The following is an 18962-nucleotide window of genomic DNA, read 5'->3' on the forward strand; positions in this document are numbered from 1 at the left end:
AGTATTCCTCCCAAGCCTCCAACAGTGCACAATATCAGCAGGGTCTCAGGCATATCAGGGAGATGCCCCTCCCTCTGCTGCCATCCTGGTAGGGCTATCCATCAGCAACATCACAGGCTCCATGCCATGCCATCCTAGTGGCCATACTGCCACCCTCATGCCTCTTGGGCTTCTAGTCTCACCCGTTGAGCTCCCAGGACACGCTTTTTCAACCATGATATCCAGGGCATTGGAGCCCCCAGAAAAAATCTTAGAGGAGTGCAAGGGTGCTCTCGAGGAGTAGACGATCCCAAAAACCATATACTTCTCTTTTTACAGACAAGACTGTCCTGCCTCCCCAACCATCCCTGGTGAATTATTTTTGCTTATTCCAGGACTTCACAAAGAGTGTCTGTTTCTCTTCAGATACCTCTGGAGGAAGTCAGGGATATGCACCATAAGTTCCTGAACATCCTGCACGTATCTTCCTCCTCAGACGTGACCTTCCTATCAGTGAGGCCCTTCTCAGTCACACATGAATCATATTTCAGACCACAGCATCAGTCGTACTGACTTGCAAGTGAGTGGACAAAAAGTACTACGTCCTGATGAGAGAAATGGAGTTTTTCTTCTATAGCTCTCCACCAAACTGTTGTGGTGGATGTTGTCAGTTCTTATGGCTATCAATACCACATGAAATCCACATCCTAAAACAGGGATTAGAAGTGTTTGGACAGTTTTCAGATCTACAAAACAGCAACAGAATTATGTTGGTAAAAGAAACCTTTTCTTTCTAAACCATTAATGCCTTCTAATTCTATCCACATGAGTTAGGATTATCTACATCCATTTCGTCCCTTCTCTCTGTTCTGCTCCCCCCCCCCCCCAGCCTGGAACCTCCTCCCATATTCTGAACCCCTTATTTTTGGCCCCACCCCAGATACTAGCCCTGGCCAAATCTAATAGCCCTAGCCCCCCAGAAGAGTTAATGTGGCCCTTCCTGCCCTCCTCTATGATTCTCCTCCCTTCTCCCTGTCTCTGCTCCCTCCTGTGTCCTGTCCCCCATCTCCCATGGGACTCCCTCCAACCTGTGGTCCCTCATTTAATCCCTAGTTTGGGCCCAGCTGCCCCTTTTTCCTCTAGAGACTTACCTATTTGCTGCTGCCTATGGGCTACTATGTAAGTGCAACCCACTATCCAGTAACCACCTCCCTTGGCTTTCAGTGGCCCCCCTCTTTCCCCTCCAGGCACTTGCAACCTTTCCTCTAGTAGCTGCCCCCTTTTTCCTCTTCTCCTGAGCAGTTGCCATTCTTTGCCTCCCATAGAGCCTCCCCTCCCCCCCACATCTCATCCCAATCCCATTATTTAGCAGTAGTGGTGGGGTTGCGGGGGGAATTGTCTCAGAAAGCATTGCCTGGACTATGGCTGCTGATCCCTTACCCCTCTCCCCACAGTATCAGGGATGCAAGTGACACTCCGTACTCCCCCTCCCCCCCCATATTACCTATCGACACAGGCAACCTTTGCAAAGGGATTCCCTTTGCACAAAATTCTTCGTCATTGCTGCTCACCACCAATGCGTCACTGAGGGTCGGATACACATCTAAATGGTCTTATGACAAAAAGGAAATAACATCCATGGAGCTATCCCTCCACTGCAACCTATTTGAGCTCAGGGCAGTCAAGAATACTGTGCCCATTTCTTCTCACTTATCAAAGGGTCACACATGAAAGTCCTAATAGACAACATTATCTGTATGTTCTACATAAACTGACAAGGGGAAGCCGGGCCTCCCTCCCTCTGTGCGAAAGTGATGAGACTATAGAACTGGCACATTTTCCACAATGTCAGTGGCCTACCACCTATGTACACAGAACTAAATGGCAGACAGTCTGTTGCGAGGGCCGTGCTCTTCCCTGATATTAATGGAGGTGCAGGGTCTGGGATGAAGGCTGGGTGCAGAAGGGAGCTTGGGGTAAGGAAGTGGGGTCTGGGAGGGTGTTTGTGTGAAGGAGGTGGCTGTGACCTGGGGTACTGGTCTGGGATGCTGGGGTTTGGGTTATGACCTAAGGCAGGAAGAAGTTGTGACCTGGGTAAAGGGATTGGGATGCAGGGGCTTGGGTTGTGACCATGGGTAGGAGGGAGGTTGTGACCCTGTGGCAGAGAGGACTGGAGTGCAATAGGGAGTGCAGAGGTTTGGGTTGTGATCTAGGGCAGGAGGGGGTTGGGATTGGGGTGCAGGGTCTGGGAAGAGGTATGAGTTCAGGAGGGGGGCAGAGGGTTTGGGTTATGTGGAATAGGGTGCAGAGTTGCTGGGGTGCCAGAGGTTGGCTCTGGCCAGGAGACTTACATAGGTGACTCCTGGCCAGCAGTCCAGCAGGGTTCTCAGGCAGCCTTCCTGCCTACCCTGCCCCTGCAGAAGTCATATGCATTGGGAATAACTGTGAGAGGGAAGGGAAGGGTAAAAAATGTTGTCGTGTGTCGTCGTCGTCTTCTCCCTCCCTTACCTGATTCTGCAAGCTGTCTTCTGACTTGGAGAGTCCACCTAATGGCTATAACAGCTTTTCATAGTGTACTCAGTGTTATCACATGTGACCATCCAAAGATTCCTCTAGTATTGTAAACTTCTTCCCATAATCTCCACCCTTTACTCCCACAAAGGACTTAAACCTAGTACTGTCAGGACTGACTCTACCTCCCTTTGAACCCATGGCCAATGGTTTGCTTACTTGCATCTTAAAGAAAATGGCCTTCCTGATAGCCATTACTTTTCCCAGGAGAACATGGGAAATAGCAGCTTTAATTGTACATTCCCCATATTTGGTGTTCTTTGGGGACATGGTAACTCTCAAGCCACATCCAGTATTTGTTCCCTAGGTAACTTCCCTATTTCACGTGAACCAATTGATTCACCTTCCAACTTTCTATCCTAAGCCTCTTTGAGACAGCATAGAAGCTATATTACATAGACTAGGACTCTTCTGACGGGTAGTTTATCTGGACAGGAGGAAGGCCTTCAGGAGGTTCCCCAAATTTTTCTCCTCTATTGCAGAATGATCTAAGGCAGGGTTCCCAACCTTTTTCAGTCCCCGTACCCCCTTGGCTTTTAGTAAACCTTCCCGTATCCCCTATTCAATATGAAAGGAAATAAATTCTAGACTCTAGAATCCACAATTTTTTTCACTAACACTACTACTTTTGGAATATTTCAATTAGAATAATCAAGTTAATTACCAAATATTCCCCATACCCCCTTGACAAGCTTCTCGTACCCCCTGGGGGTACGCGTACCCCAGGTTGGGAACCCCTGATCTAAGGCTTGACCGTATCAGCCCAAAGACTTTTCAAGTGGGTCATGAAATGTATCAGACAATGTTCCAAAGTTTGCAGTATGACTCCTCTGGATACTATTTATACACATTCCACAGATCAAACTCCTCATGTATCACATTCTTCAAGAATATCCCTGTTTCAAAGTACTGTAAAACTATAACAGGGGCATCAGTCCTCACTTTTGCAGCACATTATGCAATCATTGAGGACACCACCTCCAATGCTGCCTTTGTCTCCATGGTGCTGCTCTTTGTAACTGATGCAAATATGAGGTCCCAGCCCTACAGAAGGGATACTGCTTGGCAGTCACCTACCATGGAGCACCCACAGGGTCACTGCTTGAAGTAGTAGTAGTTACTAGGGATGTTCACTATCATGTAACTGAATAGTCATGTAACTGCATGAAATCTTAGTGGTTACATGACTGTTCGATAGTCTCGGGGGGGCAGGGCTGGCAGCTAGTGTGCTCCTGACCCCACTCCTGGGGAGCTCCCTGCAACCTGCGTTGCTGCTGCCTCTGAGGCAGTAGTGTAGGGTGGCAGAGCCAGTCTGCGAAGGGAGCCAGTTTAAAAACCAGCTGTTGCCTCTGAGCTCCCCATGGACAGAGGCTGCCTTTGATAATCAACAGCATGGGGGGTGGAGGCAGGAAGCACCAGGGAACTGGTGCTGGGGAGAACAGTCTTTTAAGAGTGTTCCTGCCCCGCCACTGTAGGAGGCAGCGAGGGGATGGAGCAGATGGGTCCACAGGAGCTGATATGCACTAAGAGCTGGCTTGAAAGCTGGCACCTTTTGCGTATTGGCTCTAGTCTCCCCCCCTCACCTTCTATCCTGCTGCCTCTCTATCAGAGGCCATAGTGTGGGATTGAGGGTCTGGACAGGAGGATCTGGTGCTCATGGGGAGTCTGCTTCTAAGTGAACTTACGGGCACCAGCTCCCACTCTCCCCCTCCCCCCCCCTTCCCAACTTGGTGCCTCTGAGATAAGATTAGATGTGTAACCCTATGGGTGTTCTACAACCCACCCTCCACCCCTCTATTTCAGATTTCTTGTCAATGACTGCATTAGAAAAGGAATGGAGGGTGGCTAGTCTCTTGGCAGGGCATAAGGAGAGAGAGTGCACATATTGGCCATAACAGATACTGATCTAATTAATATAATGGTATGATACAAAGCTGAGGTGGGAAAATGTTCTAACTTTTTAAAAAAAGTTTTGATATACCTAGTTAAACAAAATACTCGGTTTTTTTTCCTCATGTGTTTCAGAATTGTACAGTGAATCCTAAAGAAAGTATTCTGGCAAGAGTGGAAAACCTTGGGAACATCTTCAAAGAGAAATTTGCTGAAGCAGTTGGACAGGGATGTGCTGAAATTGGCTCACAGGCAACTAACATTTTAATTTTATATGATTCATTTGATTATTGTCAATATTAGCTAAATGTGAGGCAAAGTGTACTTACTAGCCTTTTACTGTGGAGTTTGGGAATGATAAAATAATACTTTCTCAACTTGGGAAACTGAGCATGTGACTCTGGCAAGGCTCTGAGGCTATTTGACAAAAAATTCAACATCTATAAGAAGGTCTAGAAAGAAAAGAGGCATATGCTTAACATTTTAAAATTAATGTTACTTTTATAACACAGAAAATTACCAAGTATTTTAACATAGTTGAAATCACACTTACCTAGCTATCCATTAAACTACCCTCTTGAATAGGATTACTGCGCCTTTACATGGACCTAGTGGCCTGTTTGCCATCCAGTCATCAGGCCATTTTGATTTCCCTACAGTGACTTGCATAACAATTTCACCCAGCTTAGAAGCTCAATATCTTCCATCTGTCAGCTCTGCTATCTTATCATAGCTACTGAAAATGGACCTTTGCACTTTGACTTAAACATCTTGCAACTTCTGTCATGATCCCCCGTAATCCTTGTGAACTTCACTATTGGCCAAGTTGGCTGGGACAAATCTGATTTCCTTTGAGTGGTTCTAGCATGCACATTCTTTCTAAAGGATTGAAGTGTATTTTAGCTTTGTCATTGAAATCTGACAGTGATCTTATACAGGCAGTCCCCGACTTACGCGGATCCGACTTACGTCGGATCTGCACTTACGAACGGGGCTTTTCTTGCCCTGGAGCTCACGGGTGGCAGGTTGCCGCCCGTGTCCTCCGGGGCGAGAAAAGCTTCTCCCGGTCTCCCTGGTCTGCTGAGGGGGGGGTCCAGCAAAGCCGCTGGACACCCCCCAGCAGACCAGGGGGACAGGAGCAAAGCCGCCCAGGCGGCGGGGGTCCTGCTGCCTGGGCAGCTTTGCTCCCGGGCAAACGAGCAAAGCCGCCCAGGCGGCGGCTTTGCTCCGGTGTCCCTGGTCTGCTGGGGGGGGGGGGGGGGAGGGTCCAGCGGCTTTGCTTGACCCCCCTCAGCAGACCAGGGAGACAGGAGCAAAGCTGCACAGGCAGCATCCCGCTGCCTGGGCGACTTTGCTCGGGGGCAAAGGAACAAAGCCACACGGGCGGCGGGGTCCCTCCCCCTGTGCGGCTTTGCTTGGGTCTCCCTGGTCTGCTGGAGGGGGAGGGGGCGCAGCTAGTGCGCCCCCACCCCCGCCCCCAGCAGACCAGGCTTTTGTTGCGGGACGCCGCGGGTAGAGCAGCTGGGGTGCTGCCGGGTTGGTCCTGTGGGAACCTACTGGACAGCGCCCCAGCTGTTCTGTCCCAGGCTCCAGATTCAGCAGCTGTTGAAACTGATCAGGCTGATTCCAGGAAGCTGGGGGCAAGAGCAACTCTGCCTCCGGCTTCCTGTAGTCAGCCCCTGGTCAGTTTCAGTGGCAGCAGCTGAATCTGGAGCCAGTTCCAACTTACATACAAATTCAACTTAAGAACAAACCTATAGTCCCTATCTTGTACGTAACCCGGGGACTGCTTGTATATGGCTTGCAAAAACTTTGTATAATGTGTTTTTCTTTCTTCATTTTCAGAGATATAAGCTTGGTGTAAGACTATATTACAGAGTAATGGAATCCATGTTAAAGTCGGTAAGTTTAATGAGGATGCATTACTCTTAGTACTTCATTTTTGAGCAGTAAAGCAAATAAAAACTTTGTGTTCATGTATTTCAGGAGGAAGAGCGCTTGTCAGTTCACAATTTTAGGTATGTGTTCCTAATTCATAATAGTAAACCATTATTGGTGTGCTAAGACTAGTATTAAGGCCTGTGTTCTTTTTCAGCAAACTCCTGAACAATAATATCTTCCACACATCTCTTCTGGCCTGTGCTGTTGAAGTTGTCATGGCTACATATGGCAGTAAGTTGAATCTGTAGAAGTAAAAAAATACCATTGTTTGTTTGTTTTAATAGCACGATAGAACTTAGTTAACTAGTAACTACATATGTACTTTAAGCTTAAAGATCTGAAACTTACAAACAGCAGTAAATCAGTAGATACAGAGGGAAAAAATGACTTGTACAGAAGATTGTTTCACTTTAATGCTGAATAATTTTGATCTTTTTTTATTTCAGGGAATGCTTCACAAAATGATGGCATCAATACTGAAACAAATTTGTCTTTCCCATGGATTCTCAATGTACTAGATTTAAAAGCCTTTGACTTCTACAAGGTGATTGAAAGCTTTATTAAAGCAGAAGCAAACTTGACAAGAGAAATGATAAAACATCTAGAACGCTGTGAACATCGAATTATGGAATCCCTTGCATGGCAATCAGTAAGTAACATTTTAAAAATGGGTAGGGTTGCCAGATGGTTTAACCAAAAATACCAAACATCCTTTCCCCTGCCCGCCTTTCTCCCCCCAAAAAAGAAAAACCACTGAAGACAAATTCTGTTGGGGGGGGGGGGAACCCCCCAAAAAACCACCACCACCAAAACAAATCCTAGAAGACCAAATTCTCACTGGTATAGTTTAGCTCAACTGACTTCAATGAACATATACTGGTTTACAATTACCTGAAGATGGAGCTCAAAATATTTTAAATATACCATGCCAAAACAAAACTACATAGAATATTTTGGTGTCAGTAAAAAAGAGAAAAATAAAACATAACATTTATTAATTCTTGCTTCTTCCTTTCTTGACGTTTGTTGCTCTCGTTTAGAGCAAGAGCTTTAGTTCAGTACTTGGGTAATATTATTAATGTTGCTGAATACGGAATTACCTTGTCCCCCATACTTGGATCATTTTGGATTTCTTGGTAGCTTTGTGCTGACTTGATCTTGAACAAACTTGTTAATGATAATATGCTTGTTATATGTGGGTACATATTTCAGGCATGCAGTGAAGAAGCAGTTTAATATGTGAGGGGATATGGATCACCAAGGAAGAGTCTGTTCACTGAAATGTTAATGTCTGGTGAAAAACTTTGTTTAGCTTGTTTTAAATGAATCATAAAACTGTATTTCTTTCCTTTATACTGCTGCAGAAATTTTGGTCCTTACAATGAATGTGATCTTTGGATGTATAACTGGAGGAGAGGAGAATATAAATAGTGAGGTGTTCTTTCTATTGTATAAGAAATCAGTGAGATTTCTATTGTATAAGAAACCTGTACTGAAATACTGCATTAAATTCCTATAACACTTTAAAAGGATGTTGAAAAGCTGAGACTGGATTCAGAAAGAGCTAGAAGAATGCTTTGAGGTCTAGAAAACCTGCCTTACAGGGAGAGAGTAAAGAGGCTCAGTTTATTCAAGAGAAAGTTTTAAGGTGATGACTGGATCAGTCAATAAGCACTTAAGGGGCTTCTTGGTGCATTAAACAAACGCATAACAATGGCTGGAATAGATTATCAAGGGAAATGTTTTATTCTTCATATTCTAGTATCTTCAGATCAAGACAACACTTTTCTAGAAGATATGCTTTAGCAGAGTAGTAGGTACCTTTTATTTAGCACTGTAATAGAGGCAGCTAGAGCACAACTGGAGCTGGAGAGTTTGCGAATGAGGAACTCTCTTGTATTGACCATCTTTTAGATGGTTTCAAAATGTTGTCTAATATCCTTTTGAGGAGAAGATAGAGTTGAGGTGGACTGGAATTACTGTTGACTCTCTTGTTAAAATCCAGTCTTATTGCCAAGAAGACAAAACAACACAAAACATATACAAAAGGGGAAAGAGAAGACTAGCAAAGACAGAAGCATGCACATGGTGTTATTAGTGAACTTGCAAACTTTTATTAGTATTTGGCTGTTTAGGGCAATGCTTTAGCTGCCGCTTTCTGGTCACAAGTAGGGTTGCCAGGTATCTGGTTTTCACCCGGACAGTCTGGTATTTGCAGGCTTCGTCCAGTTAAAAAAACAGGAAATACCGGACATGTGCAATGTCCAGTATTTTCTGTTCCCCTGGGTCGGAAGCCCATCGGGGACAATTTTCCCCTGCCGCATATGGCGGGGGGAGGGAGTGAGGAGCACAGCAGAGTCTAGCGAAGAGAGGCAGGAGGGGGCAGTTGCCCGGCGCCAAGCTAGGGGAGCTCTGGGTTGGGGTGGGAGCGGAGTGCACACTGCTCGGGCCCATGTGACCAGCAGAGACTGGGAACTGGCCACGTGATGCCGCTCTCTCTCTCTGTAGTGCGAGCCGAGGCAGCCGGGCCGGACGGCAGGAGCAGATGCTTTAAAAGTCAAATTGTTCCTTCATGCCTGGCTCTGGGAAGGGAGGGAGGAGAGCGCTGGGATGAGGGGGACACTGCGGGGGGCCTGGGTCTGAGGCAGGGGTGAGTGCATTGGGATGGGGGACACTGGGGGGGCCTGGGTCTGAGGCAGGGGTGAATGCATTGATAGTGTGTGGTCCCAAACTTGAGAAAGTGGTGCAACTTTTGCTTAACAACTTTGGCTACCCCGCCCCCCCTTGCTTTTTTTGCTTAACAACTTTGGTCTCCCCCTTTTTTCCTTGACTGAATTTTTTTCCGGTGCTTTTTTTTCGGGGGGGAGTGGACATTCGGTGTGTGTTTGGTGGTGTGTTATGTGGTGTGTTAAACCATCTGACAACTGTTACCAGCAAAGGCGCACTAGTAAACCAGTTTAGACTGGGGCCTGCTGACTAGGTGATAAATGCCTTTGTCCCAGAAGGAGATCCGGCCTGGAACCCACTGTATCTATCACCAGCAGATCTCTCAGATGTTAATAAACACAGACTCTGATCTTATGTTTGAAAAATGCAAAACTGTATTGAATACAACAGGTAATAAACACAACACTAAATCAATAACCAACCCCTCACCCTCTGAAAATAAGACAGGAACGATATAATTGATGTTATACTCAGTCTATCAGAGGCAGCTGATGTTCAGGACCTGCAACCCTTTAGCTGAGGTAGCTGTCGGGGAGGAGCACTGAGGTGTCCTTGGTGAAGTAGAGACGCTTGATGTCAGCCTCTGCTTGCACAGCTGACAGATGTGGGATGTAACCGAAGAGCAATGTTGAACACCAGGAGGGCCTTCACCACAGCTGATGCTGGAGGCTCTATGCGGTCCCAATGATGTTGGGTCGGCTATCAGGTAGCTAGGGCTCATGATACTGGGCTTTCACCACAGTGTGGGCCGAAGCACCCTGAGGGCGGCAGGAGTAGAACCAGGCAGGTTAGACTGGGCCTTCACCACGGTCTCCTCTGTGACACGACTCCTTCTCCAGGTGTAGTGAGAAACTGCGGACCAGATCTCCTCAGACTTCTTGGTTTTCTAGAATCCAAGGCGGGAAACTTCAATGGTCTTGAATGCAAAGCAGGGCGTGCTGCTGTGCGCAAACATGTGGTGCTGGGTGCAGACGACTGGTGTGGTGTGCATGAACATGTGCCGTGTGCAAAGGGTGTTTCTGGCGGCAAAAGTCCTCACAGTCTGTTGGGTTCCATTTTAAAGTCCCATCATGCACCACAACTCCATTTTGGATTGTTCTTTTAGATTCAGTCTCCATTTTGTTTCAGTGCATTTCTTAACAGCAATAAATTCCCACTAACACAATCCTAGTCACAAGTTGACAGCAATTTTGCAAAATATGCTGTATTGGCTGGCTAAGCCAAACTTGTATTAGACAGAAGGGAAAAAGATAGGAAGGGGTATACAGTCATTAAGGTGGGGAAGGAAGAGAGCATACAAAGGGGAGGTGGAGGAAGCCGTTTCACATCTCTGTGATATTTGTCAGGTAGCCAGAGCTGATGAAGGTGGTCATGCCATTGTGCTCCTTCTCCTCTTGCCCATTTTGGTCACTACATTTTTCAGAATTAGAATGAAGAAAAACATGTCAGTTGAGATGAGGAACAAAGAAATGGCTGACCTTTGAAGCTACTGTTTGTGGCTGAGTTTACGGAACATTGAGGAAACTGGTAATTTCATTAGCTATGTGCTGAAGACAGGATTTTCACAAATGCTGATCATTGGCTTTAACTGTTCCCATTAGAGATAACATTACGATTAACCTCAGCTGGAGCAATGATAGGCAAGTGCTGAGTTCTTTTACGAAAAGCTTCCTTCCTCCTTCACACCATGACCACAGTTTTTGTGATTTAAAAAAAACTTAGATCCCGTAGTTAATGTTCTATACAGTGCTAACCTGTTTTTGGTTTTATAGCACATACAAATTGCAACCTTCCCTTTTGTGTAATTTTTCCTTTAATTTAATTCTCAAATTTGTCTTTTGCCCAAAACTAATCCAGGTACAATTCCAGTATCTGGAAAAGAGAACCCATGTCCATAATGAGATTATTTATATATATATATATATATATATATATATACATACACACACATTCTAAATGTATATAATGCCTTTACAGGGCTATTCTTTGCACTGCACAGTTGATTTGAATAACTCTGAAGTGTATGATAGTATTTTTATAGTGATTTGCTTAGACCATAAAATCATTGGTGTTAATAATCTTTAACTTTTTTCAGTAATTGCTTGTAAATACCACTCTAAGAATCATGCATGGGCACCAGGGTCTGCCTGTGTGGATCCCTTTGCATGATTGTTTCAGGCTTATATAATTTTACCATGGTAGATGGTGTTTTAGAGACTTATGTAAATAACAGTTTATGTTCTATGAATGAACTGTTGAAAGAAAGTGTTGTGAGGAAGAGTTAAGCTTTTTTTGTATGTTCTCTTATTCACTTATCCTGCAGACAGATGTTTTGGCTCCAAGTAGAGTGCTGTTATCAGCAAGACTATATACCGTATTTTCCGGCGTATAGGGCGACTGGGTGTATAAGACGACCCCCTATCTTTTTAATTAAAAGATAGGGTTTCATCTTATACCCCAGCGCCCCTGCGCCTCCTTTGCTCCCGGTGTCCCTGGTCTGCTGGAGATGGTCCCCAGCAGACCAGAGGCACCGGGAGCAAAGCCGCCAGGAGCGCCTGGGCTGCCCCCCCCCCCCGCCGGAGCCCCTCCGCGGCTTTGAAAGCCTCGGGGGAAGCCAGCGGGGGGGCATCCCAGGCGCGCATGGGCTGCCCCCCCGCCGGAGCCCCTCCGCGGCTTTGAAAGCCTCGGGGGAAGCCGGCGGCGGGGCATCCCAGGCGCGCATGGGCTGCGCCCCCGCCGGAGCCCCTCCGCGGCTTTGAAAGCCTCGGGGGAAGCCGGCGGCGGGGCATCCCAGGCGCGCATGGGCTGCGCCCCCGCCGGAGCCCCTCCGCGGCTTTGAAAGCCTCGGGGGAAGCCGGCGGCGGGGCATCCCAGGCGCGCATGGGCTGCCCCCCCGCCGGAGCCCCTCCGCGGCTTTGAAAGCCTCGGGGGAAGCCGGCGGCGGGGCATCCCAGGCGCGCATGGGCTGCGCCCCCGCCGGAGCCCCTCCGCGGCTTTGAAAGCCTCGGGGGAAGCCGGCGGCGGGGCATCCCAGGCGCGCATGGGCTGCCCCCCCGCCGGAGCCCCTCCGCGCCGCCGCGGAGGGGCTCCGGCGGGGGGGCAGCCCATGCGCGCCTGGGATGCCCCGCCGCCGGCTTCCCCCGAGGCTTTCAAAGCCGCGGAGGGGCTCCGGCGGGGGGGCAGCCCATGCGCGCCTGGGATGCCCCCCCGCCGGCTTCCCCCGAGGCTTTCAAAGCCGCGGAGGGGCTCCGGCGGGGGGGCAGCCCATGCGCGCCTGGGATGCCCCGCCGCCGGCTTCCCCCGAGGCTTTCAAAGCCGCGGAGGGGCTCCGGCGGGGGGGCAGCCCATGCGCGCCTGGGATGCCCCGCCGCCGGCTTCCCCCGAGGCTTTCAAAGCCGCGGAGGGGCTCCGGCGGGGGGGCAGCCCATGCGCGCCTGGGATGCCCCGCCGCCGGCTTCCCCCGAGGCTTTCAAAGCCGCGGAGGGGCTCCGGCGGGGGGGCAGCCCATGCGCGCCTGGGATGCCCCCCCGCCGGCTTCCCCCGAGGCTTTCAAAGCCGCGGAGGGGCTCCGGCGGCGGGGCATCCGGCGTACAAGACGACCCCCGATTTTGGGGGGATGTTTTTTAACATCAGAGGTCGTCTTGTACGCCGGAATATACGGTAGATATAAAAATACACCTTAGCTCAGGGGTTCTCAAACTTTGTGATACTGTTACCCCCCTCTAACTTGCTTGGGACCCCTCAGGAGGTCAGGACCCACAGTATGAGAAACATGGCCTTAGCCCATCTATTTGCAGAACTGTTATTGTGAAATGCAAAAATCGTAATAGGAAATATCTTGTCTCTTTTGAGGTACAGTGTTAAAATATGGACCGCATGGTGGAAAGGTATGAATGGTAGAAAGATTTTGTTGGCATGAGTTTGAAATGGTCCCGTATTACATTCAAGTAAGAGAGCTATTTACATTATTAGGTCTTTGTAAAGGAATATGTTTGTTTTTAATACCATACTATGGTATAAAACTTTTCTATTATACCACACTACTGCTTATCTTGTATATACTATATATGCTACAGAAATGATTCTAGGAAGGTTTTAAAGGCTTTTTAAAAAGTCTTCACTACATCAGCTCTGTCTTTCCTTCTGTAAAACCATGTGTTTTAGATGCCAATCATGAAATTGCTAACACGTGGGTTGACAGTTGTGCCTGTGAAATGCTTTTTTTGCTTTAAAATGTCAAATGTATGTACTTGGATTTTGGGGTTTTCCAGGAGCACAATAGTTCTCTCTCACATTTACCAATTGTAGGATCGAGCTTTAGTTACTTTGATTGTCAGGGCTGTTCCCCACTCTGGCACTCGGAGTGCAGAAGATGGGGGTCCTTCGAGAGCTTCAAAACCTTGCCTCTACAGGCAAAACTATCCCACCCCCAATCATAATACATAGATTTTGGGGAACTGCTGCTACCATCAAGTGCTTTTTTCCTAAAACTGGGGTGAGCACTTGAAATCAACCCCAAGGGTACCCCCAATCTCTTTTGCCCCAAAAGACCTTGCAAAAAATAAAATAGAACAAACTGTAGTCTCTGATACCTGACCCTTGTCAGAGGCATGCAGATAGTCAGACCTTCCAGGATGCAAGAATAAAATCATCACCTTAAAATGAGTGATTTTTTTTATTACAAAACAAACAATAAACTTGACAATGCATACTTAGTTGCTAGATGTTACAGAACAAGTGAGGAAACCGAACTAAAACAGAGGAAAAAAAACTTTGGCATAATGCTTAGATGGTAAAGAGGGTGGGGGAGATGCATAGAATCACACAGAACAGTTCAAACCAAACCACAACATAAAGAAAAATTACCCTAAATGTGACTGGATTCATATTTCTCTGGTACTCCTAATTTTCTCTTTGTTCAGTCCACTCCCATGTCCTGAATTCCATGAAGGGATGGGGGGCAGTCTTGTAGTCCTGCCTGGGTTTAAATCATTCTTTCTTTCAACTCCTGGTTTAACTCTCCCCCACAAAAAAAAAACAGTCAAGGAACCTATATCCCTTTGAAATTTCAACCCTCTATCCCATTCTCCCAGCCCCCAGCCAACACCTTTACTAGGTACCTGAGTTAACTCCTTAGTCATCAGGTTCTGGTCAGCACTCCTCCTGTTCATGACAGTGTCCAATTGTGAAGACCTTTAAGAGATGAAAAAAATAATGTAATATACCTCTGAAAATGACCTAATATACCTTTTTTTATAGGCATAAAGATGTTCCAAACTTAGTCTGGTATTTTGGGCTTTTCAGGGGCTAAAAAGTGAATGGTGGGTTCCATTGGGAATCTCCTCTTTTTAGTACTATAAAGCTCCTATGTCTGATTCTACAGGACAACGGAATTTAAAGACATGGCATTGTTAGGTATGGAAAACTTGTCACAAGGTTAGAGCTAAATCATGCCTATTCTGGGCTTTGAGCAAGTATAATTTGTGGAGTGAAATGTAGTATATGGATTTAAAATAAGAAAAACTGTGTGTTCAAAGATTTGAGTAGTATTGGGGAAACTGATTCATGCAAGAGGCTACCTAATGAGGTCGAGCCTGAGTGATAAATATCATATTCCTGTGCAGTTAATTACCTGGATGTCACCCCAACACACAAGTCCTGTGCAAGTATAAAATACATAAATTATGCATGTCACTAGACGCTATCTTATCTTCAGAAAGGGTGGATAACTTGAAAGTTATAGTTCAGACTTGTACATACTACAAAAGCAGTACAAAGCAATGTGACTTGTGATTAATCCATAAAGAGCATGCTTTGGCAAATGCTAGTTTATGCTTAATTTTAACAAATCATCTGAAATGAGTTTTGATTCCAAATCAGCAACACAGGCAACCGATCAATTTCCTTACTCTCATGTTAGAGACACTCTTAAATAAAATGTGTGAAGTGTTAGATTGTAATGATTATTCAAAACTTGATGTGGTGGAAAATTTAATATCTTAATTTTAGCCAACTATTAAGTCATTATGTACATGTAGCTGCCATAAATGTTAGTGGAAGTTTCACAAGTTTACATGATGGGGTAATAGATTCATAATAGATAAAGGGGTAATTGGAAGTACTGATGTTGGTTTACACAAGTAAACTTAAAGAATACTTATTTAATTCATAGCTCTTTAGGCTGTGTAGTAGCTAACTTAAGTATCCACGTGTTGTTACTGTTACCCTTGTCCTTTCTCCCACTGAAGCAGGTAAAGGTTCACTAGTGTAAAATTAGCACGTAAAATTAATTGAGCCCAATTGCGAACATGCTTTTCCAACAGCTTTGTAGTGGTTGATTTTTTTTTTTTTTTAATCCAAATAAGATTTCATTTCAGGAGACTATATATGTTTTGTGTGTGCGCTGAAAGCAGCAATTACTTTGAGAAATACAATGTACTTGAGTGGAAGTAAACTAATACAGATGACTAATTAACAGTGGAAGGTTTTTAAAATAATAGAGAAAAATTTACAAATACTTACATCACACTTTTATATTCCGTCATTTCAAGTAAACTTAGTTCCAACTTCACTGAATAGGCAAATCTAGTCATTAGTTGGCTTTCTTTTAGCTATTTATAGTAAATTGCCCTACTTTTTTCTCAATTTTCTTTTCCATTCAATTGCCTACTTTTGAAAACTGATTCATACTGTGCAATTTCACACAGGTGCCTGGCAAAATATTAATTTAGGCCATCTCCAATTTTACCATGAAGCTGTCAGATGAGAGGAGTGAAAAGCTTTCAGGGTTGCTTTTAGTACTAATTTTTGAAAATGTGTGCTACTTTACATTGTTTCATTCATGATGAGAATATTTTCCCTCCTCTGGATCCTTTATATCCTTACTAGAGCACTAATGGACATCCTTGTTGTACCCATTTTATACCCTTTCTATTCTTGCGATCCTGATTCTTCTAGATGTAGACTTTTTAGAGATAATTTTGGAAACCATTAATATATCTGTGTAATTCCATATTAAGACAAAGGGATCCCTGATATGTACCACACATACTCTTCTAAGACTCAGGGGTAGCTGTGTTAGTCTGTATCTGCAAAAATGAGTCCTGTGGTACCTTAGAGACTAATACATTTCTTACAGAATAAGCTTTTGTGGGTAAAACTCACTTCATAAGAATTTTTTCCATGCTACACTTCACTGACATATTTTGCCACATGTATAGATTGATTTCAATTTGATAAATGCATTCAAATTGAATGGTAAGAAGATTTTTTTTTAATTTTTTTTAGGTTTGAAATACGCAATACATATATCCAACACTCTAGAAGCCCTACCACAATTACATTTAAATCTCAGCAGCATTACAATCAGTTCTATAGGAACCTTGCTGAACGGTCTGCAACCCTTTCAAGCATATCTTTTGCAGTGTGCCTGGAAAATCAGCAGACCGGGCTGAGGGAATAACTTCCAGAGCCCTCACAAAGGCATCCTGCCTATTGCCCCCTTTCTGATAATAGGGGAATCTAGCTTGAGTTCCTCTGCTTATTGCAGCTATGGTAGTAAGGCAATGAAGGGAAGCAGTCTCGCTGCACTATTAAACATTTAAAAGTTTGATTAAATCTAGATTTGATCTGGCATAAAAATCACATGGATTTATTTTATCCTTACTTCTAATAACTGAAAATGCATTTCCTTCTGAGAACAAGGGCTACAAGGTGAATTAGAGTAAAGTTACTTTGAGCAATTCTACAAAAAGAAACTTGGTGCATTGGGTTTCTCAGCAGGTGTGATGAGCAAGCACAGTAACATTTCCTGGCTCTCAATTGCACTTTGTGCCTGCTTAGTCAGAGCTTACAAGCATATGGCTATTGAAATTGGCGTGATGTATTTGCTGTGGAATAGGGTTCCTGTAAAAGGTAGTGCCCTGCTTGTTCAGTAAGAGACGAATGTGGCATGCACATCTGATCTAAAACCCTTTCAGCAGATTTTTAATTCATCAGACATGACAAAATGTGTCTTGGGAGATAAAGTGGATAGTTTGTCAATAGCTTGACTAATTCTGTACAGTGTTTAATTACTATTGTCCTTTAAATATGTTGGTTTTCTTTTTTGACACTTGCTATATTGATTTATTTAGGAAAGTTTAAAAATTTTTTTTTGACAAGTGTCATGAGTAAGGCTGACATTGTTTTAGCTATTTTTAGTTAAATTCATGGACCGGTACAGGCAGTAAACAAAAATCTGGTCCATGGCTTGCATTATAAATACCCCTGACTAAACCTTAGCTGGGGATATTTTGATAATATATTCTGTAGCAATGTACTATAAAATTTCATTTTACCCAAAGTACAGGCAGACCCCGACTTACGCGGATCCGACTTATGTCGGATCCGCACTTACAAATGAGGCTTTTCTCGCCCCGGAGCTCACGGGCGAGAAAAGCTTCTCCCGGTCTCCCTGGTCTGCTGGGGGGGGGGTCCAGCAAAGCCGCTGGACCTCCCCAGCAGACCAGGGACACTCGAGCAAAGCCACCGCCTGGCCGGCTTTGCTCGTTTGCCCGGGAGCAAAGCCGCCCAGGCAGCGGGACCCCCTGTTGCCTGGGTGGCTTTGCTCCTGTTCCCCTGGTCTGCTGGGGGGGTCCAGCGGCTTTGCTGGACCCCCTCAGGAGACCAGGGGGACAGGAGCAAAGCCGCACAGGCGGAATGCCCGCCTGTGGGGCTTTGCTCGGGGACAAAGGAGCAAAGCCACACGGGCGGCGGGGTCCCTCCACCTGTGCGGCTTTGCTTGGGTTTCTCTGGTGTGCTGGGGGGACTCCCCCCAGCACCCCAGGGAGACAGGAGCAAAGCCACATGGGCAGCAGGGTCCGTCCGCCTGTGCGGCTTTGCTCGGGTCTCCCTGGTTTGCTGGAGGAGGTGGGGGCGCAGCTAGTGCACCCCCCCAGCAGACCAGGCTTTTGTTGCGGGACGCCTCGGGTAGAGCAGCTGGGGTGCTGCCGGGTTGGTCCTGTGGGAACCTACCGGTGCTGCCGGGTCGGTCCTGTGGGAACACCGGGCAGTGCCACAGCTGTTCTGTCCCAGGCTCCAGATTCAGCAGCTGTTGAAACTGATCAGGCTGATTCCAGGAAGCTGGGGGCAGAGTAACTGTGCCTCCGGCTTCCTGTAGTCAGCCCCTGGTCAGTTTCAGTGGCAGCAGCTGAATCTGGAGCCAGTTCCGACTTACATACAAATTCAACTTAAGAACAAACCTATAGTCCCTATCTTGTACGTAACCCGGGGACTGCCTGTATAGCATTTTTTAAAAGACGAGGCAGTTAACCACAAACTTAGTTTAAATGTATATTTAGCTATTCCATCCCCCCGGGATTGGCTCCCAAGACAGCTTAAGCAACAATCACACCAGCTGCTGCTTGGGCAGTCCCCAGGGCCAGCTGCCTGAGCAGCTGACCTTGAGTTCAGCCACATGGGTTACTGCAGAAGTCAGAGATTGTAGAAAGTCACGGAATCCATAATTTCTGCAATCTCCACTGACTCCAGTCATGAATCTTGCAGAATTTCCACAGGATAAAGTTGGTTTATTAGAATATTGTTCTTACGGGGATGATGATTCTTAGCAAGTGTCTAACTTCTTTCATACAGCTGTGCCTAGAATCCCCCCCATGACTCCTTCTGTCATGGCTTCTCTTCCCCTCCTTCAAATAAGAACAGCCATACAGGGTCAGACCAAAGGTCCATCTAGCTCAGTATCCTGTCTTCCAACAGTGGCCAGTGACAGATGCCCCAGAGGGAGTGAATAGAACAGGTAATCAAGTGATACCTCTCCTGTAATCACACACTTCTTTCCATAACTTCTGATAAAT

General features: G+C 46.0%; 1 protein-coding gene and 1 long non-coding RNA gene across 4 annotated transcripts in view; one reads left to right on the forward strand and one right to left on the reverse strand.

The window, feature by feature from the left end:
- RB1 (RB transcriptional corepressor 1) overlaps positions 1–18962 on the forward strand; it is a 150521-nt gene that overhangs the window by 54015 nt on the left and 77544 nt on the right. For all 3 annotated transcript variants that reach the window (XM_006122970.5, XM_006122971.5, XM_075919037.2), the window contains 5 exons: positions 4576–4692; positions 6286–6342; positions 6427–6458; positions 6536–6612; positions 6828–7030. In XM_006122970.5, the coding sequence (XP_006123032.3) occupies positions 4576–4692; positions 6286–6342; positions 6427–6458; positions 6536–6612; positions 6828–7030 (486 nt within the window). The remainder of the gene's footprint in view (positions 1–4575; positions 4693–6285; positions 6343–6426; positions 6459–6535; positions 6613–6827; positions 7031–18962) is intronic.
- LOC102445424 (uncharacterized) overlaps positions 8972–18962 on the reverse strand; it is a 187820-nt gene continuing 177829 nt past the window's right edge. The window contains exons 4-5 of the long non-coding RNA XR_016348480.1: positions 14229–14301; positions 8972–10518 (exon numbers count right to left, since the gene is read on the reverse strand). This is a non-coding gene — a long non-coding RNA (uncharacterized LOC102445424). The remainder of the gene's footprint in view (positions 10519–14228; positions 14302–18962) is intronic.

Source organism: Pelodiscus sinensis, chromosome 1, assembly GCF_052426305.1.
Source record: "Pelodiscus sinensis isolate ZL-2025 chromosome 1, ASM5242630v1, whole genome shotgun sequence".
Taxonomy (NCBI): Eukaryota; Metazoa; Chordata; order Testudines; family Trionychidae; genus Pelodiscus; species Pelodiscus sinensis.